This window comes from Pseudochaenichthys georgianus, chromosome 24 (genome assembly GCF_902827115.2).
Source record: "Pseudochaenichthys georgianus chromosome 24, fPseGeo1.2, whole genome shotgun sequence".
Taxonomy (NCBI): domain Eukaryota; kingdom Metazoa; phylum Chordata; class Actinopteri; order Perciformes; family Channichthyidae; genus Pseudochaenichthys; species Pseudochaenichthys georgianus.
In genome coordinates, this window is record NC_047526.1 from 24681906 (window position 1) to 24707212 (window position 25307).

General features: G+C 42.0%; 1 protein-coding gene across 2 annotated transcripts in view; it reads left to right on the plus strand.

Moving 5' to 3' along the window:
• Window positions 1–245: 245 nt before the first annotated feature.
• The window catches only part of fndc1 (fibronectin type III domain containing 1), a 42136-nt gene continuing 17074 nt past the window's right edge, over window positions 246–25307 (plus strand). The window contains exons 1-15 of one of the 2 annotated variants that reach the window (XM_034076554.1): window positions 246–343; window positions 6678–6872; window positions 9720–9788; window positions 13992–14228; window positions 14413–14511; window positions 14645–14762; window positions 16025–16212; window positions 16832–16939; window positions 17261–17449; window positions 17546–20035; window positions 20195–20310; window positions 20498–20609; window positions 20751–21137; window positions 23953–24027; window positions 25031–25168. In XM_034076554.1, coding sequence (XP_033932445.1) covers window positions 271–343; window positions 6678–6872; window positions 9720–9788; window positions 13992–14228; window positions 14413–14511; window positions 14645–14762; window positions 16025–16212; window positions 16832–16939; window positions 17261–17449; window positions 17546–20035; window positions 20195–20310; window positions 20498–20609; window positions 20751–21137; window positions 23953–24027; window positions 25031–25168 — 4594 coding nt within the window. In that variant the 5' untranslated portion in view covers window positions 246–270. The remainder of the gene's footprint in view (window positions 344–6677; window positions 6873–9719; window positions 9789–13991; window positions 14229–14412; window positions 14512–14644; window positions 14763–16024; window positions 16213–16831; window positions 16940–17260; window positions 17450–17545; window positions 20036–20194; window positions 20311–20497; window positions 20610–20750; window positions 21138–23952; window positions 24028–25030; window positions 25169–25307) is intronic. The other variant, XM_071201978.1, reaches the window with a different exon arrangement.

The following is a 25307-nucleotide window of genomic DNA, read 5'->3' on the forward strand; positions in this document are numbered from 1 at the left end:
CTTCATTCACAGAGACAGCACTCTGCCTCACAGTTTACATTACAGTTAAAGCCCACTTCACAATGTGATCAGTTATTTCAAATCAGAATCGCCTGCAGAGTTTGATCTTTGATATTTATTATAGTGTTTAAAACTTTTTTGCTGACATAAGAAATTGAGAGTTCAGACAGCGGTCCCATCGAGAGAGGGGAGGGGGGAGGGGGGTCTGGAGTGTCCCAGCCCTCTGCATCCAGCTGCTGCGCCGCTCCGCAGCTCAGCGCCACACTCACTATGGCTTTAGCCGCAAGCAGGACCCTCTTGGCGCTATTCCTTACGTTTTGCGCACCTGGATGCGGATGGTCAGGTAAAAGATTTGTTCACTTAATATTTTTGAACAGGTGCACGTTTTGCACTCGTGTGTAATTCAGTTTGATAATTGCTCGGACACTGTTGCTTTCTCCTCTTGTGGTTTATGGATCAAATATGATTGAAAGTTGTTGCAGGTTATAGATGGAAGCTGTACGTTTTGCAGCGTTAACAGGTAGTTTCTACTCATTAATTTGGATATTGTTAATTTTTAATGGAAAGAAAAATATATAATGTCTAAGTGCGCGCGTGCATGTGTGCGCGAAGCCTTTAAGATTTCCACAGCTGTTGCAGATGACATTTTTGTGAAAGTTGACATAAAAATGAGATCAATTGTAGCCATTTATTATGCATTAGACTATTTCATTTAGAGTGTATAGTTCGATTTACAATGTGTTAACAGTTACAGCAAATACAGAAGACAGGCTATATTGAATGTAGTTACTTTATGGGGGAACATATCATAGTAGCAGTCATGGAAATATTCCTTAACTCAAACACTAGGCAGATGCAGGAGAAGCTGATCAACTATCAGAATATAAATATTTCTGCACCATTGTGCTTTGTGCTGAGGGGTATCATGCCAAATGGGTGACTAATCTGGCTGAGGGTGGTGACAAATAACCAGCCTGTGAAACTCAGTTTCATGGGAGAAAAGAAGTGGGTGCTTACGTTTTTTCCCCCTCACACTTTGATGCATGCTTTAAATGTCATATCAATCATGAGTTATTAGACAGGAATGGGTAAAATACCCCTGATAGGATAAAGATGAAAAAGAAAATTGTAATTTAATATATTTGATTTTTTTAAATGCATGTCAGCACTGTCACATCTTTGACAGGCACAGACTGCAGCACATATGTTTTAAAAATTGTTAAGGTTATGTTTGTAAAATCAATTTGGAGGGAAGGAAGCCCAACCTCCAGACAGTGAAAATGTCTAAAATATCAAAAGTGCCATAAAGCCTGGCGACAGTAAGCTGGCCCTTTGGCTTCAGTTTGAAGGCCACGTTACAGTCAGTCTTTTTTTCTCCCTTTTTCTCAAACATACTCAGTCTACTATATTGTCAGTTGATCCATATGCCTCCTTCCTTCTCAACTGTGAGCACTTAGTGCATGACGTCATTGCTTTCTCTGAATATACGCTGTTTGTTGTGTTTTTTTTAGTCATTTTCTTTTCCATCTTATAGGAAGTATCTTTTGACCATTTTCCCTGCAACACCCTGCTTCGCACATTCACTTATACATACATTCACACCTGGGAGCTACTTAACACAACCACAGTTGACTGCTGCGGGCCACTGAGCAGCTCCACTGGAGCGGCTTGGAGTTAAACGTCATCCTCTCGGGCATTTTGACAGCAGTGTTTATGGGAGAGGAGAGTGTTACTCATTAACTTTCTCCACTCACATGTCATCAGCTTGTCAGTCTAGAATGTTTCAGAAAAGTGGAAGAAATTGGATATCTAGACACCTTGACAAGAGCAGCGCAAAAAGAGAACAGAATCAGAGTATTTAGATAATAGATAATGTCATCTTCTTCCTTACAGCAACAGTCCATCAACTCCTGGAAAGAGTGTAGAGTGTTAATGGGACAGAGAGTGAGGGGAAAGAGGGAATCATGTCTTTGCAGGCCAGTGGAATTTAATTTCTCTGCTCCACTTAACATGCTGGAATTCAGCAGAAGCACCCGAGACAGATCTCGAAGAAAACGTTCTGAATTAGGAATGTCATAACTCTGCATCTGGAAAAGATGACACTCATAGAGCCATTGCAGATCGAATATTTCAAATATTTTCCACAACACTCTGTATTTGGTCACCTGTGACCTGGCATAGCTTGACCCAGTCTCCCCACCCACCTGCCAGTTGGCTGCCTGTCAAACCTGCCCGCAAGGGCTTGTCTCGTGTCATGATGTGATCTCTAGGCACCATGCCAAATGTTTAAACAAGTACCACCTGGGCCATGAGCAAACCTGTCACAGCACACTTCATGTCAGCATACTAAGTGGGTTAATGGAAGAAATAGCATACACTAACATTGTAAAGATGTCAGTCTTCATCAGTAAAGAGACATTGAATACCTATTTGGAATTGCAAAATATGTATTTTCATTAGGTTTGTACTAGCTGGCTTTTATTGGTAAATGTCAAATGTCATACAATATTAATATGAATGCATATAGCCCTCCCAAGTTAAACAATTACTCACTCCAGGTTGTTGCTTTAAATTAAAGTTGTTCTCAATCACATTTCCATTTTAAATTAGGCTTAAGTCATCATTTAAAAAATGACAGCATTTAGCATCACAGTTTAGTGATTTATGTGCAAGCATGCCTATAGGCATGATCTCAGTCTGGTGTGTTGGATTTATGACAAAGTTGATTGCTGGGAAGAGTTTACTGAAGGTCAAAGGTCAGAGGACTTAAAGGCTAACAGACGTGCGAACAGTGTTTGTAGCCCCTGGCCAGATCTGACTCATCTAAAGGACATTGGTGATGTTGATCTTCTCTAACTATTTGCAAAAAAAGAAAGTACAAAAGTGTAGAAAATGTCAGACTATAACTTTAGAAGGTTGGTTTATTAAAATTAACAGGAAACACATGTTATCACTTAGGTGAACTAACACGCAGCATCTCTCAACGGCAACATATCTGTTTTCATATCTGACCCAGTCAGTCATGATAATCCACAAAACATGCTGTTAACATTGGAAATATTTTTTACAAAGTATTTCCACTGTAAGGTCTCTGAATTGTCCAGTCCCGTTTTACTGCAATGCAATAAACATAATACAAAGTAATAACCTTTTCATTACTGTACATGCCTCCAGGTCCTACAGTTATTTGAGAGAAAACACCAGTTTTTGATGCCATCAGAGGAAATTATGAAGATCTAGTACTTTTGTTTATCACTTCAGTCTTATTCTTAAAAATGTCAAAGACAGACAGTCTTAGCTCGAAACTGAACTACTACCTTGATAACCTCCACACATACTATCTTACCCACCCACACACACACACACACACACACACACACACACACACACACACACACACACACACACACACACACACACACACACACACACACACACACACACACACACACACACACACGATCCCGTGTTGATGGGAGTTTGTGGAAGAGGACAGTTATTAGGGGTTAATGGCAAACTCATTGGGGGTGAGCGGGGGGTCAACGTCTGTGATTTGTGTGCGGGGTGAGAGGGTGCAAGTGGAGCCCATTGCAGGCGCATGAGCGCAAGTATTTTCTGGAACAGTTTTACAGGAGTCCTTTGACCTCAGGGCTTACCTGCATATGCTTCTTGTACCAAACTACACATGCACATACACGCGTGTCTGTCTGACTCTCCCTCTTTCACACACACACACACACACACACACACACACACACACACACACACACACACACACACACGCACGCACGCACACACACACACACACACACACACACACACACATCTTGGTTATAAAGAAACTGTGACATTATCACCCTCAGGCCTTGCCCTCATTCTTCACATACTTATTCCTTTCCACTGTTTAATCCAATCACACACTTACTGTCTGTCTGTCTGTTAAATGTTATATTATTGACCTGGTTTCCCATGGAGACGCCCTGAAAAAAAGCCTACCTCTGATGTTACAACCACTCAGTTGCTTAACTGCTTCCCAAACTGTTTATTCTTGGATGGAAATCAGGCATCTGCTCAGCTTGAAGGTCTGAGTCTTGATGTAATCAGTAATATCTGGTTCGCCCTTGGATCCCAAAGAGGGCCAAATCCCAGAATGATGTCTGGACAGAGGAGCAGATTGCTTCCTACGTAATACATGGCCTCATTGGAAACAGGGAAGGAGGGATAGAAGTGTGTCCAGACTTGTGTCAGCCACAAACAGACGATAAAATTTACCCCACTGTAACCCTGCATAAATGAGAATAAAATGAGTAAGGATTGCATGTTGTTTTGGAAGAACACTCTCAAACTCATTCACTCTGGTTTGAATCAGTGGTGACAGTGAGGAGACAATCATACTAAACAACATTGTGGGCCACAGAAGAGTTGCGACCATCTGTAAACGACCGCACACGAGGCCTTAGCGGCAAGTTTTTATGAATGTGAGAAATAAAATTGCAGATCCAGCTGGGTGCACACCTGCAGACAACAAGAACTCAGAGCAATGAGGTGACTTTGAGAAGATGCTAAACCAAAACGTCTGCTGTTAACCTTTGGGGAGTGCTGACAGCCCTAAGAAGCAGCTGTTTATGATGTTTTTGACAACAATTATATGTGACAGGGGTGAATAATGAGCATGCAAACAAACCCTACTCTTGTCTTTTTCAAGAAGATCCTCTACATTTGGCTTTATCCCCTCAAATCTTTGAAGCATTTCAACAACTTTTAGTTCTTTCTTTGCCAAGTGCTAAATGTAAGACACCCTTAAGGAGTCAGTGGAGACCAAACATGGGGTCAAATTAGACTTGCAAAGACAGCACTCCAAATTATTATGGACTGTAACTTGTAATGTATATAATTGAAGCACACTATTAATTCAAGTTGGTAACAGCGGTTTCATATTTGTCTTTGTGTCATTTGGTCATTTGCAGCTGTGTGGCAAGTAACATCCAATTTAACTTGTGCTGGTAAAACACATTCAAATCTGTAACTTAATCATTGTGGTGTTAATATGGTGTTAATATCACCACTGATTTAGCTAAGATGAATGATTCATGTATGTGAATGTTTTAATTAGTGTTGGTAGCATCCTGATATCAGAGTCTCTAACTGTATAACCATCTTCTAAAAATGGTCCACTGTTTGAGGAACAGAATGACTTGCACATGGATTGATTTGAGGTTTTCTGTATAGTTCATAGGGTCAGGGTTGTAAACTATTAAGTGCTTTTTTTACTATGCATCACATTTTTCCATATGTCCCCAACAGATGTAGAGTCAGCTGAGGTTTCAACATCCATTCAAGCTCTCAGGCACAAGGCCATTATTTTGCGTACGAATCGGCTATTTGTAATTTCTCAAATGGTTGTTTGTTGTAATATTTCCTTGTATGGATTTCCTTTTGTGGAATTTTTTCTTCTTGCATAAAAGCTGATTTCATAATTTATCCTGTTTACATTTTCATTGGGGATACAATCTATATAATTCTCAGTGGTTTCTTCATGGTTACTTTACTTCATGATCTGGGTGTACTGATGGTCTGTTGAATATTTGCGCTGTTGCTTTAGCATGCAAACCAAAGGAAGAGAAAAGAGTTTTGGTCCAAAACACAGCAGTGGTAACTATTTTCTTTGTTTTGTGTACAGTACATCGAGCCAAGAGGGAGACTGAACATTTCTTATTGTCCTGAGCCTTGAGCCATCCAAACAAATCCTCACTCATTTATTTAACCATCAAATGAGTTTGTATTTTTCAGGGCTGCCTTACACGTATGCTTCATCTGAATCAGAGTTACTTTGAATGCCAAGTATAATAAATCCAGGGGGAATTGTTGAGGTGGCCCTGCAGAAAAGATTTATTAACAGCTCAGTGGCGTTCTAGACCTATTTGACTGGGGGGGCCACTGGGGGGCCAGTTATTTTCTGAGGGAGGCACAATAAATGCAGGACGAAAAAGACAACTAGACAGTATGTAATTGTGCATAAGAAAACAATGCAATACAGTTATTGGTATTTGTTTCAGTACACTTATTTATTTCAGATATATCTTATAGTTATTACTGTTAGCTTCAGCTTAAGTTATATTTTATTTTATATTTTTTGCACTAACACCATATCATATTTATATAAAAATAAAGGCAATGAACAGTTACATCTCTACTTTACATCTACAATTACACGGATACAATAGTTTAAATCACCTTCAATTATCGTGGTAGTCTCTCGAAACGTAGGTTTCAATCAGTCTTTCTTGGATGCAACAGCCTCTGATGATCCGAGATGAAAAGTGTTTGTTTTTCGCGCGCTTCAGCCGGACAGTGAAAGTGAGTGCACCGCTCTAAAGGGTCCGAATAGAATGACGAATAACGTTAGTTCCGTCTATTCCGTCATTCAATAAATCGTGTAATAAATCATATATTTTTCATTTTTAGGGGGGCCACAGGGGGGTCAGAGGTCAGTGTTAGGGGGGCACTGCCCCCCCCCCCCTAGAACCGCCCCTGTAACAGCTTAAACAGTAGACTAACATTTATGTCATAATGTGTAGGGGCAAGAAGCCTTTACGACAGGAGAAATCAACTTTAAATAAACTTTCAAAATAAATGTTTTACAGACACAATTTATCCTGACGTCATTTGTTTTGCAGCTGAGAAGCCCCCGCGGTCACAGAATGGGAAACAGACATCTGTGGATAAGAGCCTGAGGGAGCGCTGGGAGCCGTCTATTCATCTCGATGGAAGACCTGTGGACCGCTTCGTCATCAGCTCCAACAAACCCACGAGGTCTCATCGCTTCGCTAAAATGGGAAAGGACAGTAGCCCTCATCTAATGGAGGATGTAGGTAAGGCAGAAACACAGAGACAGTCAAAAAAAGAGAGTGTGCGAGCAAGATGTTTGGAAAGAGGAACTTTAAAATAATCACAAGTGGACGTTCCTGAGGGACCTGGGGAGTGGTGGCAGTACTGCTCGACAAAAAGTCATTAAGAGGAAAATAAATGGACAGAAAGCAGGAACAAGACATTTGGCTTAAACTATGGAGAGAGCTTTCAGATCCCGGAGTTCTGCATTTTGTCAAAACAAATGCCAAGAACGAAGAGGGGGAATATAAATCTGGGTACGAAGCAGAGAGGACATGCAGGGGGTGAAGTGTTGGCACACGTGTGCATGTACAATTCAATATTGGATGTGTTGTCATCCAAGATTGCCAAAAAGAGCACTGTGGACGTATTTTCCTTGCCTAGCTTTTACACAGAGATTATTTTAGGCTTTAGAAAGACATTATTTTTAATATCGCTTCTTAATTCCTAATCCCTCCTTGTTAAACGGCAGTTTTTTATATTTCTGCAGTGTTGACACAGTCTGGCCTGTTTTTGTCATTATTCCATTTTTGTTTCTCTGTCCCTGGCTTCTAAGAGCCATACTCCATCAGCGGCTCAGAGTCTGCAGCCAACCCTTCTTTTCCACATCCAAACCCAGCTCCACTCCTATAACCCGATGCCTTGTGTTGTGGTCACTTGCTGTGTGTGTGTGTGTGTGTGTGTGTGTGTGTGTGTGTGTGTGTGTGTGTGTGTGTGTGTGTGTGTGTGTGTGTGTGTGTGTGTGTGTGTGTGTGTGTGTGTGTGTGTGTGTGTGTGTGTGTGTGTGTGTGTGTGTGTGTGTGTGTGTGTGTGTGTGTGTGTGTGTGTGTGTGTGTGTGTGTGTGTGTGTGTGTGTGTGTGTGTGTGTGTGTGTGTGTGTGTGTGTAACATAAGTGTGTTTGGTGTGGTTGGGGAAAGGGTGGTGCCAAGTGTTGAGTCATGCATTGTCTTGTATAATGTGTCAAATATGCATCTACACTGAACAAAAATATAAATGCAACACTTTTGTTTTTGCTCCCATTTTTCATGAGATGAACTCAAAGATCTAAAACATTTTCTATACACAAAATAACAATTTCTCTCAAATATTGTTCACAAATCTGAAAAAATCTGTGATAGTGAGCACTTCTCCTTTGCCGAGATAATCCATCCCACCTCACAGGTGTGGCATATCAAGATGCTGATTAGACAGCATGATTATTGCACAGGTGTGCCTTAGGCTGGCCACAATAAAAGGCCACTCTGAAACGTGCAGTTTTATCACACAGCACAATGCCACAGATGTCGCAAGTTTTGAGGGAGCGTGCAATTGGCATGCTGACAGCAGGAATGTCCACCAGAGCTGTTGCCCGTGAATTGAATGTTCATTTCTCTACCATAAGCCGTCTCCAAAGGCGTTTCAGAGAATTTGGCAGTACATCCAACCGGCCTCACAACCACAGACCACGTGTAACCACACCAGCCCAGGACCTCCACATCCAGCATGTTCACCTCCAAGATCGTCTGAGACCAGCCACTCGGACAGCTGCTGCAACAATCGGTTTGCATAACCAAAGAATTTCTGCACAAACTGTCAGAAACCGTCTCAGGGAAGCTCATCTGCATGCTCGTCGTCCTCATCGGGGTCTCGACCTGACTCCGGTTCGTCGTCGTAATCGACTTGAGTGGGCAAATGCTCACATTTGATGGCGTCTGGCACGTTGGAGAGGTGTTCTCTTCACGGATGAATCCCGGTTTTTCACTGTTCAGGGCAGATGGCAGACAGCGTGTGTGGCGTCGCGTGGGTGAGCGGTTTTCTGATGTCAATGTTGTGAATCGAGTGGCCCATGGTGGTGGTGGAGTTATGGTATGGGCAGGCGTATGTTATGGACGACGAACACAGGTGCATTTTATTGATGGCATTGTGAATGCACAGAGATACCGTGACGAGATCCTGAGGCCCATTGTTGTGCCATTCATCCACGACCATCACCTCATGTTGCAGCATGATAATGCACGGCCCCATGTTGCAAGGATCTGTACACAATTCCTGGAGGCTGAAAACATCCCAGTTTTGCATGGCCAGCATACTCACCGGACATGTCACCCATTGAGCATGTTTGGGATGCTCTGGATCGGCGTATACGACAGCGTGTTCCAGTTCCTGCCAATATCCAGCAACTTCGCACAGCCATTGAAGAGGAGTGGACCAACATTCCACAGGCCACAATCATGGTTATTTTGTGTATATAGAAAATGTTTTAGATCTTTGAGTTCATCTCATGAAAAATGGGAGCAAAAACAAAAGTGTTGCATTTATATTTTTGTTCAGTGTATATCATCCTTTGTGTTTATATGGGTGTGTGTGCTGCCTCGTGCGCGCTGTTGCGGTCTCTCAGCTCCGGTGCAGTCTGCCATGAGTCTCTGGCAACCGAGGAGCACGTCTCAGTGTTGCTTTTCCAGAAATTCATTGCAGATCGTGTGTTCTTCTCTCAGCAGCATGAGAGCAGCATCAGTCATCATAAATAACACCGTGCTGTTTGCCTCCACATCATTAATGTGTCTGGCCAACCGCTGTTAGAACAACACAAACAGAGAGATGACTTATCAGTAAGGACAGGGTGGGAGGTGGAGACATAAAGAAAAAAACGGAACTTTTTTCCTCACTGACAAGAGGAGAAAGTTGATTACACAAATGTAAAAGCTGACCATAAAAAGCAAAACAACATCTCGAATTGAACTTGTGTTCAACAGGTACACATGAGTAAATCTGATTTTCTTCTTTAACTTTTTTACGTTACTTCACGTTTCTTTTCTCGACATCATTCAATAATTTTTGTTTTATTTTTTAGATCCCGAATGGGTTAATCTGGATGGCTTTGCTGTGTTGAGCGTTGCACCTGTCAGAAAGTCATCAGCAGGTAAACCTTATTTAATGTCATCTTAACCAAAACACATGACTCTCAGTAAAAGTCGCACATTTAAAACTGTGTGGTTAAATCCATTAAAAGGGGTTTGCTTGAACCTGCTGCTGTCATCGTGGATATAAAAGGAATCGCCAAATCTAATGTGACGATGAGTCACAGTGCTGTGTTCGTAAGGCTCACTTATTCTGTCCCGTAAAAGTTACTTCCTGGTCTCTGACTCATAGATTCCCATCTATTCGGCTAGGTGTGTTTTTCTGTCGAGTGATCCAAATGTAACATTTATTTGTAAAGTTGTGCCAGCTTAACTAATGTCATGTCGCTTACATTATCACATAATTGCATGAAGAGTAACTGTGTTGACATTGTTATCAATGCAGTCAAGCGATTCAACATTTTCTTAAATTTGTTTTGACAAAAAACTGTAATTTCTCATTAAGAACTGCTACACACTCTCAATTCCAAAAGGTGTGCTCTTTGATTAGCCCTATAGTACATAATGTAGGGCTCTATGAACTTATGTAATTTTTAAAGATTTTTTGATAGAATTCATTAAATAATAGAAAAAAGATATCCATTAGAAGTTTTTGCAGCTCTAATATTGATTTAACGTTGTTCAAGCTCTTTAGAAATAAAAGCTTATTCTTGTTTAAGTGAGGCAGACTGTAAAATGTATTCAATGTACACACGGCATCTATTGCACGTCTGTCCGTCCTGGGAGAGGGATCCCTCCTCTGTTGCTCTCCCTGAGGTTTCTCCCATTTTTCCCCCTTAAACTGTGGGTTTTCTCTGGAAGTTTTTCCATGTACGATGTGAGGGTCTAAGGATAGAGGGTGTCGTTTTTCTCATACTGATATTCTGAACAATCTGTGCTGTTGTATTTGCTGTAAAGTGTCTCTACTGTAGGCTATTTTTATTATATGTACAGCACTTTGGCTCGACCAAAAATCGTTTATAAATGTGTTATATAAATAAAACTTGATTTGATTTGATTACTATGACACTACATTTTCTGTAATATTTCTTATGTATTTATTTCTGTGCATTCCTGGGGCATCTGGACATTAAAGCAGGCGTCATGTAAACACTCAACCATAGGGCAAACACAAATAGGTACTCGTGTTCAAACTGTTCCACATGCACAATTTGGTCTTTCCAAACCACTTGACTTGGCATATAATAATGCCGCGGTGAGGAACAGGGAGAAAACCCATTGAGATTCCAGACTGAAAAGATCAGGACCAGCAATTGAACCGAGGACCTTCTTGCTGTGAGGCGACACAGCTAACCACCGAATCACCGTGCTGCTCTGGAGTTTCAGTTCTATTTGTAGCAGAGCAGCTCTGGAGACATCATTTGTTGAGGTTAACCTCAGTGAATGGAGCTAAAGACCCACTGTGTTTCTGGCAAAGTAATCCTAGCGAAGCGGAAGGGGTGAATCAAGATGGTAAAAAGCCTGCTAGCACACTTGACACGTTTTGTAATAGCTAAAGTTATCTATAGCTACCGGCTCATTTTCATGATCCTGGGTAATATTACAAGTATTATACTAACTGAAAGACTAGTAAAATAATGAATAACTGCAAATTAATACACTGGCACTGTTTGTTTTTTTGTTACTGTCATAATGCTATAAACGTAGATTTATCGGTTTATTCTTTTGGTTACTAATGGTATTATGTATATGTATTCAACTCTGACTTTGAATTGATCTTCAAGACCAGTGCTTTTGCATATCCTTTTTTACTTCTAAAAGTCAGACTGGACAATATGGCAGACACTTTATTCCAGGCATTTTGTATTAAGCCATTATATGCAGTAAACATGTAATACATGTCTGTCTCCATTATTTGTTTAAATGAACAACACACTTCAACATATGACAATATTTTAACAATCCGTTTATGAGCCACAAATGCTGAACATTGACAGCTGTTATAAAGCTACCAAACCAAATGCCAACTCAGAAATGTTATCAAACGTTAGCAGATGTTATCTTTAAGGTTAGCTTATAAACCCAGTTTACAAATCAAGTTGTTTAAACAGTACTGTTCATTCATGAAAGAAGGCAAATGATAAATGAAGCCACTGAGCATACTGTAAGTGATGTATATTGATATAGAGTTATTGCCAATGTCTTTGTTAGTTGGGACTAATTGAGTATTTCTGCCTCCAGGAAAGTTCTGCAACATTGTTTGTATAAATTAAACTGTGGCTAAACTGAGAAATGTAAGCAATCCTAACCATTTATGTTTGCAAAGTTTAGACTTCCTGTGAAGTTGGGTAAATGTCACAGGCAAGGCAAGGCAAGGCAAGTTTATTTATATAGCACTTTTCAACACAAGGCAATTCAAAGTGCTTTACAAAAAATGAAAGACATTAAGCATTAAAAAGGAAAATCTAATAAAATAAACATTAAAAGGAAAAATACATGGATACAAGTTACAGTGCAGTTTAAGATAAGAATAGTTCAATTAAAAGCAGCCACAAAAAGAAAAGTATTCAGCCTGGATTTAAAAGTAGTAAGAGTTGCAGCGGACCTGCAGGTTTCTGGGAGACAGTGGAAAAAACGTTGCTTTATACAGTTTCTGTCGAGGGATTGAGTCAGCACTCAACAGTATCATTCTTCAGTATCAGTCTGAACACACTGAGGAGGGTCTCCGCTCTATCAGTGGTATGTCTGTCTGCCTCACAGCACCTCGGACCATCCAGCTTCCAGGAAAAAACAGAAAGGATTTGGCAAATGAGAGTACTGACTCAATGGTTTAGTGGTCCGCGGCGTGATGACCCGGGCCAAAATATGCACTGTGACAGCTTTCCAGAGAGAGAAAAGAGGAAGGGAAAGGAGATTTAGGCTGATTGAAACCAAATGTTTTATTTATTTTTTGCCAACTTATACGAGAGAAGCTTGTGTAGGTACATATAAGACAAAGAATTGTCCCATGTTATTGTTATGGTTATTGTTAACAGTGATGCCTCAAAAGCATCTCAGTGGTAGGACAGTGATAGCTTTGATGATTGATGAAATAAATGAAAACAATTTAAGTTTGTGATTTGTAGTGAATGAGATAAAACAGGCAACCACACTGGTGTAATCGTGATGAGTTTAACTGGCTCCTGTCTAAGTTCATTTTCTTGAAATGACACAGAGCAGATTATCCACCTGTGCAGGTGCGGGATAAGGTTGGAGAGGAGGATTTGAAGACAGAAAAGCAACATCAAAGAGAAAGAGAGATGTGTTGCGGTATTAAACAGCAAATTGTCCAGATCTACGGAGGAGGAGAGATCTTCTCAGCTGTGCTGGCAGCAGGGCACAATGAGGATTTAGCGAGACACTTTGAGACACTAGTGGAGCACTCCAACAAACAGCCTTCCTTGTGTGCTTTTGTACTCCCCTTCACATCCCCTCTGTCTCATTTGTGTTTCCTCACATATACAAAGTGTCACAGAAGAAGCCCACCAGCAGTAAAACTCTGCTTGTCTCTCTTTTCAAACCCTTTAGCTAAAGAAAACTTTTTGGGCGTGGTGGCCTCTCTTGGAAAAGTATTCACAGTTGGCAAACGTACTGTTAGTTGAAAGGGGATATCATTCATCATATCATTATATTGTCCTTATAACCACTTTGAATTTCATCAAATCCACTTTCCAACATCAGATGACTTGTCAGTACGCACACAGCTGTGCATGCAGCTATGCTGATGGGAATCAGGGCTGATACTTCTTCATCTGACAGTAATTATGAGTAACAGATGAAGGAGGTATAGAGGGAGAGGGGAGAGTATTTTAGTTTTGTAGCCAATGCTATCTCTCAGCACCGCAGCCAAATGAGGGGGAATGTCTGAGTCCATGTCTGAGTCGTTTTCCAAGATGGAGTTACAACAGGGTGGGATTGAAAGCAGGAAGCAGGACTTCAGGAGTTGGAGCAGATGTTGAGGACGTGGTGCGGGTTCCATGGCATGTCCTGTTTGTGACAAGTGGCCATGTTAAGTGACAGTGTTGGATACAAGTGACATGTAATTATGTGTTTATCACTTAGTGGTCGTGTCTTAAGTGTAGCAATTAAGTACAATGATTTTTCGTGGCGGTTAGTTACAACAAGGCCTAAAAGCCAAATCAAGAGCAGATTATGAATGAAGTATTGGGTCATAAAGGTTCTTCGGTGCACTCTAACTTTTCCCTACCTTTTCGTCCCACTAACAGGTCCGGTCAGGTCTCGGCAAACTGAGACATCCTTGGTACAGCGGCCCACCAGGGTGAACATAACAGCCCACCCATCAGGCGTTTCCAATGCCAGGACACACAGGAGGGCCCCTCAGTCCTCCTCAGGGTCCAGGCAGCCTGAGAGGGCTTTGGCAAGAGCCCCCCCGCTGGAAAGGAGAGGCCAACACCACACCAAGCCTCAATCTGACCAGAGAAACCGAAACAAAGCCAAACTAAGTAAGAGGACTCACATTTTACAATTGTAACCACCAGATTAAAGGGGCAAAGCTACAATATGATGTTTAGAGTAATGTTAGCCATTTTTATAATTAAAATAGGCAAATGTGTACATTTAGTTTGTATTATTTTAGTGTCCATAGTGTAAACCCTGGCCGTGCCTGGTATCCCTTTCTATTCATAGCCTCTGAGTCCGTTCATGTGGTGTCACTGCAGGCACAGAAACCCATGGGACGGAGCGCACCTGCCAACAGAGCAATCGCAACCAAAACAACCACACCAGGTATTATTCTTGAGAATGATCTGGCATCTTTGCACTTTATATGTATCAAAATAGCTCATCAGCGCATCTTTGGTAGACATGTTAGCCTATGAGAAACCAACGGTTTTTCTCTACCTCTTTGTGTGTTTTCCAGAGCCGCCAGAGTATGAGGCACGGGACATCGGTGTCAGGGTAATGTCCCCTCAGTCGGTCCTCATCTCATGGGTGGATCCTGCTGTTGAGATGGGGAAGGTCGGCCCAGAGGATATCAGGTAAGATCTGTGTCACATCTCTCTGCCCTGAACACCACTAAAACCAAGATCATGTGGCTTGGCCGCAGTGGTGCCTCCCAAACTGGCCTATTGTGACCGCCGATGGCCGGGACCTCGAAATAGTGAAATCTTATAACTACCTTGGATTTTGGATTGACAGTAATCTGTCATTCTCAGAACATCTCTCCAAAATTCAGACCAAGGTTAAAGCTAGACTCTTTCTATATAGGAATCGCTCTTCATTCACTTCATCTGCTAAACTCTCTCTGGTCCAGATGACTGTCCTTCCTCTGTTCGACTACGGCGATACCATCTACCGCTCGGCGTGTAGAGGAGCTCTCGATCATTTAGAGACGTTCTGTATCACTCCGCCATCCGCTTCGCCACCAATGCCCCCTACAGGACACACCACTGTGATCTGTACTCTCTGGCTAACTGGCCCTCTCTTGAGACCAGGCGCAACATCCACTGGCTGATGTTTGTTTATAAAACACTCCTAGGCCTCACTCCCTTCTTCCTCACACAATTACTGCAACTCCGCCCACCCCCGACGCACAATACCCGGTCAGCTACAAGCATCCTGCTAAAGATCCCCAAAGCCCATACATCCTTTGGCCGCTCCGCCTTTCAGTTTGCAGCAGCTGATAGCTGGAATATCATACAAAAAACCTTGAAGATGGAGACCTTTATCTCCCCCCGCACCTTCAGGGACACTATTACAAACACCCTGGTACACACATGCAGCTGCTTTGCCTGATGCTCACTACCAATGTCTTGACCTCTCCTATAGTATGCATTGCCATGAAGGATTGAATGGATGAATGTTCTATATTATTTTAATGACTGATTGAACCCCAGCAGTATTATTTTAAATATGTTATATGTTTAACTGCTATGCCTGTCATCTCTGCTCTGTGCCATTGTGTTGTCTCCTGGGTTCTGTAGTGCCCGGAGTCTGTCTTTTTATTTTCTTCCTCCCAACCCCCATCCCCTCAGGAAGCCTTTTGCCTCCTGCCAGGTCATCATTGAAAATAAGAATTTGTTCTTAATTGATTTTCCTGGATAAATAAAGGTTATACTACTACTACTACTACTACTACTACTACTACTACTACTACCACTACTACCACCACTACCACTACCACTACCACTACCACTACCACTACTAACACTACTACTACTACTACTACTACTACTGTGAAAGAATGTGAAATAAAGACCAAGACTGCAATGAAACATCCATATTTTCTCTCTTAATCCAGATCCTACACAATAAAGTACAGAGAGAAGGGTGAGTCGGCACGCTGGGAGTACAAGGACAGCACCCAGAGGAGGATGCTGATAGACACCCTGTCTGCTGACAGCATGTACGAGTTCTCTGTCAGAATCTCTCAGGGAGACAATCATGGAAAGTGGAGTGTCTCCGTCTTTCAGAGAACCCCTGAGTCAGGTACGCACATGTTGCCGATGCCTGCTGAGAATTGCTTATTGAATATCATTGTGGCGGTAGCAATGTAGGAAAAGTGATGTGAAGTGAGTCCAGAGGAATAGCTAGAGAGAGCCAAAACCCTGCATTTTTCAAAGCATATACAAATATAGAATTTATTCTTGCAGAGAAGAATTCAGTCCTGCATACCTCAATGTCAGTTAGCTCTTTTTCTTCTTATATCATCATACCACACTTCATCACATTCACTGCCTATAACCCCCAATGATATGTGATTCCTGCTTTGGCTGCAGCTCTGTCATGATTGCAGCTTTTATCCCATGTCATAGCAGCTCCTGAGCTGCGGTTCATTGGAATGTCAACATTTACTGCCTGGCCCGGAGCGCAGATATCCATCTGCAGTTACCATACATGATCTCAAGGGGAGGCTCCTCACAATGTATGGCAGCAGTGCTTCCTTCAGTTGAAACCTCTTGGCACAAACTCGCTGTTTTTACATTCTTTAAGCAGCAATTTCCTCACCCTGCTCCCTCCGCGCTGCTTCTGGTTTCCTTCCTGCTGCTCCCCCCCCCTCACTGCTGTCTCTCCCATTCACTTGTTTTATTTTCTTCTCACTTACTAGCTCCATCTGGGCCACCGGAGAACTTCGAGGTCAAGCCACTTAGAGGGAAAGGAACTGCTGTCATAGCAACATGGGATCCACCTGAAGAACCCAATGGGAGGATAAGAGGTCAGGCAATGAGGAATTATTGAATCCCTGATGGCTAACAAATCAGTTTAGAAAATCCTTGGTATTTTTTTTATTTTGAGTGCCCGCTTTATGAGTGCTCTCCACTGGTTGGGATATTTGGTACTGACTGTCAATGTTAGTGCTGTAATCAGATAAGAACACACACTATTCAGAAAGCAGGTCACAGGACACCTTGATGCATAATATGTATTGTACAATAATAAATAATTACTACAATGTTATAGTGGTAATATAGTAATGTTCAAACTACCTCCCTTCAGTCTTTTTCTTAACAGTTATTCATGCTCTACCTCCACACAGAGTACATCATGTCTTATGCTCCTGCTATGAAGCCATTTGGAATGAAAAGTGTGACATATGGTAGCAGCGCCTCCACAGCCACTGTAGATGGCCTCACACCGGGAGAACGGTACATCTTCAAGATCAGAGCCACCAACAGGAGGGGCCAGGGCCCCCAGAGCAAAATGCTCAGTGTTGTCATGCCAGGATGTAAGCACAGTCGACTTTATACAATATGAGTGTGCATGTGTATGCTTCAAAATGTGTATTATTCCTAAACTTACAACAACCTTTGTCTACTGCCAGCCAGCAGCGGGGTCTCGTCATCCTCAAAAACCAAAGACAGCCGCAGGACTAGCCACACTCCTTCCAAACAGGATACAGACCATGAGGAATCGGATCTCCAAACAACAGAGGCGCCAGAAGAACCAACAACAACAACCCCTCAGCCACGGCCTGCTGCACCTGTCAGGCGTGGACGTCCCCTCTCCCAGTCACGCTCCTATCACAGCATCTTGTCCTCTGTAAGGGGGTCTGGCAAGAACAGAGGGTCATCCAGAAGAAGAGTTCAAGATAAAGAAGAGAAAGAAGAGGAGAAAGTACCCACAACGCCTACTCCAGTAAAAGAGACGACAACCATAGAGGTTGTACCAGAGACCAACGTCCCAGACAATGATGCTTCCCCTGAATTTGAAGAAGAATTAGTACATGATGAAGAGGTTCTAACTACAGAGACCCCCAGCCTCAAAGTTTCCACGCCCTCTCCAACTAAACCTCGTCCACGTCCACAGCCCAGAAGGCCCATCAAGATCCGGGTCCATCAGAAACCAGGATCCAAGGCCGCTTCATCCTCTTCTTCTTCTTCTTCTTCTTCTTCTTCTTCTTCTTCATCTCCCTCATCTTCTGGTACTTCTTCCTCCTCTTCAGCATCATCCTCACCTTCTTCAACCTCATTGTCCTCATCTTCACGTATTCAAGAGTCGGCTGCCAGTAGAAAGGACTACGTGGCTTCAGCATACCCAGAGAGCAAAGACATCTTTGATAAACCGATCCTAACACATACAAAACCATCATCTACGGTTTTAAAAGAGACAAATCCACAGCAGACAGGGGCCACATCTGTCGGTAGAGGTTCAGCTTCAGCGGGGCGCCCCAATGGGTCTGGTTTTGGCTCTAGATATGGTTTCAGTCGGAGAAATCCTGGGATTTTGTTTAGAGGAAATTCATCTCGAATGCTGAATGGTAACAAACCTGCCATCACCTCACAGATGAATTTACCAGACAGGACTCAAAACCACGGAACAAGACATACTTTAAATTCAGCCACATCCAGGTCCCCTTCAGGAAGTGGAACCCACAGCCAGGCTACATCAGACACTGTTGACAAATCACAGTCATCATCAGGGTCCAAGCCTGAAGGCTCTACAATTTCCCAGAGCTCAGGCAGCAATCCATCCACTTCACATAGCAGTCCAGACATCCCATCCAACACAGACAGCGCCGGCTCGTCTCAGTCAACTTCACACAGAGGATCTCACAGAGGATCTCACAGCCCTGCAACTCTACCAAAAACACAGAGCTCACACACATCACCTGAGCGAGATACAACATACAACAATGGAAATGATGACGGTGATGACAAATACACAGACGTGGAATTAACCAAAGTTGAAGAACCGACTTCAAGCTCTAAACCACAACCCACAGTGGAGGTGAGACGGGAGGAGGAAAGAAAGGAGGATAGCAGTAATGGGAAACCTGTGGTTCCTCATACCAGAATGAACCCCTCATTTTCTGAAAGGTTTCCCAGGATAAAGAGCCGTTACCCAGGCAGGTTTGGTCAAGGGACGAGAGCTTCATCTTCCAGGCAGGAGGGTAGACCCCTCTCCACCAGGACATCATCTTCAGTCAGGGCCGGCAGACCCCTCTCGAGGGGGGTACCCACTAGGGTCTCAGGGGCTACAGGTGCTGCCGGTGTATCAACAATACAGGAGACAAGTGCAGATCTAGGGAAGCAGGACTCCCTAAAGAACGGAGTAGGGGAAAGTTCTGTAAAGCCTCCTTTGACCAATCACAATACAGTATCTAGTGATTCTAGAAACCCAACTACCTCATCCTCTTCATCATCTTCCTCTGGGGCAGCCACTTCTTCTAACTCTGAATCCCGTCATTCCTCAGGTGGACATAGAGACTCAAGTGTGCCCGTCCATAGGGAAACTTCAGATAGTAGTGATCAGAATGAGGATTATCTTGATGAAAGGAGTAGAGAATTAAGTAGAAACAATGATAAAGTTGCAGATCCTACAGCGGCCCAAAGGAATCCTACTTTACCTTCAGCAAACAGAAACTTGGAGGACAATGAGAGTGTGGATACAAGGGAAACTGCTTCCAGGACAAAACCTAGTTTACCATCGGGAGGTGCTTTACCTTATCGCCGTCCTGGGATGGGGGGCAACGGGAGGGTCCGCTCTTCTCTGCTTGCTAACAGGCCGTTCAGAGCACAGCCAGCACAGAACTCAAGGCTCGGTTCTTCAACATCTGATGGCTCCTCAACATCATCTGATGCCGCTTCTTCCTCAAATATTCCCCAGCCAGTTTTGACCTCGGATCGTGACGTTGCCAGTGGCAATACTGTGACAAAGACAGGGGGATTAATTAGAGGCAACTCCCAGTCTACATCGTCGTCCTCGGCATCTTCATCATCATCTAGAGACAGGTCTAGCGGCCAGAGGGGTCGGTCTCGCTCTTCCGTCGTTAGAGGGAAACTACCCAATGGAGGACAAGTCAATGGAAATGGTAATGTCGATTGATATAATGCATGACTTCCTGCCACCTTTCTATATATGAAAAGGTGCAAGGATTTGCTTGGGCAAAAAAGTTAATTATAATATGTATATGTGTTATAATCTCAGCGGTAAATCATTGAATACTTATCTTAAATTGTATTATTGTAAGGTAAAAATGGACAACCCAATCTGACAGCAACAAGTGATAAAGAGACCCCCACTTCTCATGGAACCAACAAGGCTGTTGGTCAAAGGTTTATCACAGGATCTGGCGGATCCAAATGGGTAACTATGTTTCTTTCATTACGAACTCATAACTTTGAAATGTCACATGTTGACTGGATCTATTTTAAAGAGTAGTGAATAGTACAATAACTATTGTCTATCTCTAATCTCTTAAGGATGAGGCGAGAGTTCAGATTTTTCTATTTAGGTTGCCGTAAAGATTAAGCAAATATTTGTGTTTCTCCAGGTGGTGGACTTGGAGCGAGGAGTTCTTATGAACCAGGAGGGACAAGTTCTCCAGGACTCACAGGGTAAACCTAAGAGAGTGGTGCTTGGAGAGGACGGACAAACAATCTTTGGTAATATGCTTCAGTCAATATTTACATTATATTTAAACACACGGTATACAGCTTTGATATGTATAAGAATATATGCTTTAATCGTTCAAGACAAGTCATACATATGCTGTTAAAACATCTCCTTGCTTCTCACTCCACCAGACCACCTGGGCAGCCCCCTGGTAAACCAGGAAGGCATGGCTCTGTTTGGCCACGGCCGGGACAGTCAACCTGTGGTCAACCCAAAAGACAAGATCCTCATGGTTGGAGGGAAACCTTTACTTGGCTTGGACCTTCATCACCACAGAACAACCACCACCACCAAAGCCACCACAACCAGGGCTCCTACCACCACCACCACCACCACACCTGAACCCACCACCACACCTGAACCCACCACCACACCTGAACCCACCACCACTGAATGGATCATAGAGTCTACCACGGCACCACTTTACCCAACCTGTCCACCTGGTACCTTCTCCAAAACAGATGAGTACGGTTACCCACTGCTGGATCCAGAAGGAATATTGGACTGTTATCCAGAAGGTGAGACTGAAAGACACTCAATTAATTATAATACAATGCAGACAGCACTTTTAAAGATGGATTTAAATAAAGATTAATGCTTAAGGAATGAAAATACTGCAGTGCCTCGACTGCTTTGTAAATAGCTTTCCCACAAAACTGTAGTCAAGTTCAGAAAAGTATTTTAAAACCAGAATAGTGAACATAAATAATTATGACTTCAATGAATATCTCAGTTGTATTGTTTGTTAAACCCATCGAGGCCAAGGCCAAGGCCAAGAGTGTTTCCTGTCTGTTCCTTACAGAGCACTATAACTCTGTAACAGTGTGTGCTAACTGTTTGATCTGGTCAGCGTGTGCGTGTATGTGTGTAGATGTGTGTGTGTGTGTCTATGTGAGACCACAGAAACCACATGTAAGTCTCCACATCTGGGGCTTGGCTGTGGTCAGAGTGCTGCTGATTTCAAACACACTACGAGCTGTCAGTTGAACGTTGCTATAAGTCATTTCATTTCATTTCAAACCTTTATTTAACGAAATTGGTCCCATTGAGATCATAGATCTCTTTTTCAAGGGAGACCTGCAGCATATAGGTTCCACATGAAACATAAAACAATAAAGGACATTATACATTATATTTACAGGATACATTTACATAGTTATAGACATTTACAAGTGCCCATAGTAAAAATAATAATAAAGTGTTATTGCACATAGACAATGAATGAAGCATACACACATTCATGACCACACAAAGCATGGCTATTATAGTTATTACAGCACATATGGTGGGGGATTTAAAATCATTAAACTAAACCCTCTAAAAACAAATCCCTTGGCTCAACAAAGAAAATCAACGCAACAGTTTGCATCAATGTTTATTGAGTTAAGACAACTTCTAATGAAATTGTCTTAAAGCAACAAAGTTATTTGAGTTACGGGAGAAGGCTTTTCCTCTACAATCAGAGGTGTTTTTAATTACCACTTACTTAATAATTGGTAGCATAAACACAAGTTATGAAGTTGAGTACTCAAAAGATTAAGTTGTTCCGGCTTGTTTTACCGTATGATTTAAAAGGAATTTGAAGTTTTATGTACTTAATTACCCTCATTCGGGATACAAGTTTTTAGGTTGATTTCTCAGCAGAAGCCACTTTTCAAATTGTACACAATCCTTTTCCCATGCCATTGCTGTCAACACCTATCCATGCTGAACGTTGCTAAGATATTATTGATTGGGGTGTGGCCAAAAGTGCAATATGCTTCAACATGTAGCTGACAGAGAGCAGTGCTTTTGTCAGAGAGCACTCTGTGCCCATGGATTTTATTTTATTTCAAGATTTTTAATTACGTCGCTAAACTCCTTGAAAAGGTCCTCTTCCTTTTCTCCAAGGTACACAACAAGGCAGCGGATGGCTATAGTTCTCTGCGTACTTCACCGAGATTCATTTTTAATAAAGAGCGATATCACAATAGTAACCAAAGTATTTGTACTCTCATAGTAGCCTCTACTACTTTGTATCCTCTCACAGAACTATTCACAGTTCAAAGGCTGCTAATTTTGGTCAAACAGCAATTTGCCTATAGTGCAACTACAAGGCTATCTACTGTATTTGAATGAAAAAAGATGACACTCACCTTAAAATGTCCTTTGTATATTTCTATTTGTCTTAATTGTGGGAACTTGTCCAGGCATGTTAAGTGGGAGTGGACTTTAAATCCTTAACTCAAGGTGTAGAACAATTAAGTTATCAAGCCAATTGCATTACTTACTACAACTTGAATTTAGTTTGAAGTCAATTAACGCAGAAATCAGAGTTCAAATTACACATAATATTAAGTTGATGTAATTACCAACATTATTACGTCAACACAACTTATAAATTAATGTTTGCAACTTAAAATGTTTATCGAAATCAATGAACTCACATTTTTATCTTGCAACCATGCATTTCATTAAGTGGAGGTGAAAAGTCGCCTGAATTCGTTTTTAGAGTGTAGGTTCAGAGTTGTAGATTTGCAATCAACCAAAACACTAAAAAGAAACTTTTTTATATAAAAGTATTCCATAAAGACAAATATAACTGTGGGCGTAGAACTGCAGCTGTTTATTGCATTGCATGAACTTTAAGTGTATCATAAACGTACAAATGATGGTCCATATTAGTTAGTTTTTATTATTATAAATAATAAGAAAAAGTTTGAAAAGGCTGCTTTAGCTATGTGAACATTTGGAGGAACTCATTTAATATTGTGGTTCTAATGAAATCTTGCCAAGTCATAAATACATTTTTAGTGTGTGTTTCCCTGCACATATTTATGTTTGTTTGCGAGAGAACCTTTGTTTTATGTTGAAACTTGTTGTGTGCCGTGTTGGTCAGGACTCCCTGGAAGAAGAGATCTTGTATCTCAATGGGACATTCCTGGATAAATAAAGGATAAAAAAAAAAAAAAAAAAAAACCATGGTGGTGCTGATTTATATCTTCAGTGTTGTTTCTGAGACATTGTTATCCTAATAAAAACGGATAAAGTCCCATTGAAAGTCTTATTATACTGTACAAACTGTACTGTTGCAGCCCAGTGCTCATTATTAGTCCTGCATATGAACAAGCTCAAATATAAACTGCGACGGCTAGAATTGTTTTTCCTCGTAAGGTCTTAAATAGAGAAAGTGGGGCCAAAAGGGAATTTGCAACACAAGATCAAAATGATACTGGTACTGCAATATGTATGTAGGTTGGTGTGTGGATGTATGGGTGTGAGTCTATGTGTGTGCCAGATCAGAAATGTGTACATGGTCATGTGATGCTACAGCTTGTTCTACTTTTCTGACAGAGGAATCCTCAGGAATGGAAATGGACCACATGGTTACGTTAACCATGGTGCCTGATGCTTTAGCTCTTGAGAAAGGTATTGGCTGAGTTTGGCTTCCCACCGACTTTCCGCCACTGGGCCGGGGTTTCCTGAACGGCACGATATGCACCTTGTTTGATGACCGCGTACCGCACTGCTTGTTTATCGTCTTGCTTATCTGTCTGTGGGTGTGTTTGCTAGCTCTTCCTGTGTCTTCCTCTCTGCCTTGCCTGTGGTCGTCACTTTCTTTCTCCTCTTGTACGTTTGTCTGGCTTGATTTTGTTTTATGGCTTGGCTTTTGGATACTTTCCATTATGGCCTGTTTTAAATCACTTTTATTCCAGAAACTGGACCATGTAACTGCATTACTAAGCTGAACTGAATGTTTTGGTGCAATGATTGAATGCAATTGATTTGCTGTTCTTAAAGTTGCTTTGTATTGTAATAGATAAACCCTGGCTTTGTTCAAACACGAGTTGAATGGTTTAGTTGACGAGAGCTTTAGTCATGATCTCACCACAGGTGTTTGGATTCTCTTAGAAATTCTGTTGCATGTGAGCACAATTTCATATTTTCTTTCTTTTCAGGGGGTTGGCTTGAAAAGATACATTGAGCATTACAATATTTTCTTAGCATTTCCCTGCCATGGCTCAAGGCTGGGTGCATGTGTTTGGACCATGATGTAATGCCAAGGCCCGCTGATGCGGCACGGGGGAAAAAAACAGTGATGAAAGCAGAAGGAACTAATTGGATTCCTCTCACTGGATCACTTCACATTTGTCAGCCTTGGAGACTTGTGAAATGGTCGTTATCCTTTTCCTCACATGGAAAATATGGGTAGCAAAACATTACTTATACATCATGGGGTGGTATGGGGAAAAAAGGGGTTACTGAAAGTGAGCTCACACATCTGCCCACTAATCAATTTGACACTCTTATTCCGTGGATCATGGTACCAACTAGGGAGGATTAATGAAACACAGCAGCAGGTTATTGAGTTAGGATGTAAATAATTGAAATCTTCTTTGATTAAAAGCTCACTAACATGTGTTGTTGCCAGATGAATTTCTTGTCCAGACCACCCTGCCGTCCACAACAACAACCACCACAGAGATCCCCACTCCAGAGCCAGACACCAGACCATCGAACCACGGCCCGTCGTCAGAGTTTGACCTCAGCGGGAAGAAGAGATTCACAGGTACTTCAACACAGAAACCACAGTGTTACTCTAACACAAATGCCCTTAAAGGTCCCCTATTATACAGTTTTTCATCAATATATTATAGGTCTCAGATATATATATATAAAACATGTCTCTGAAGTGTTTGGCTCCAAAT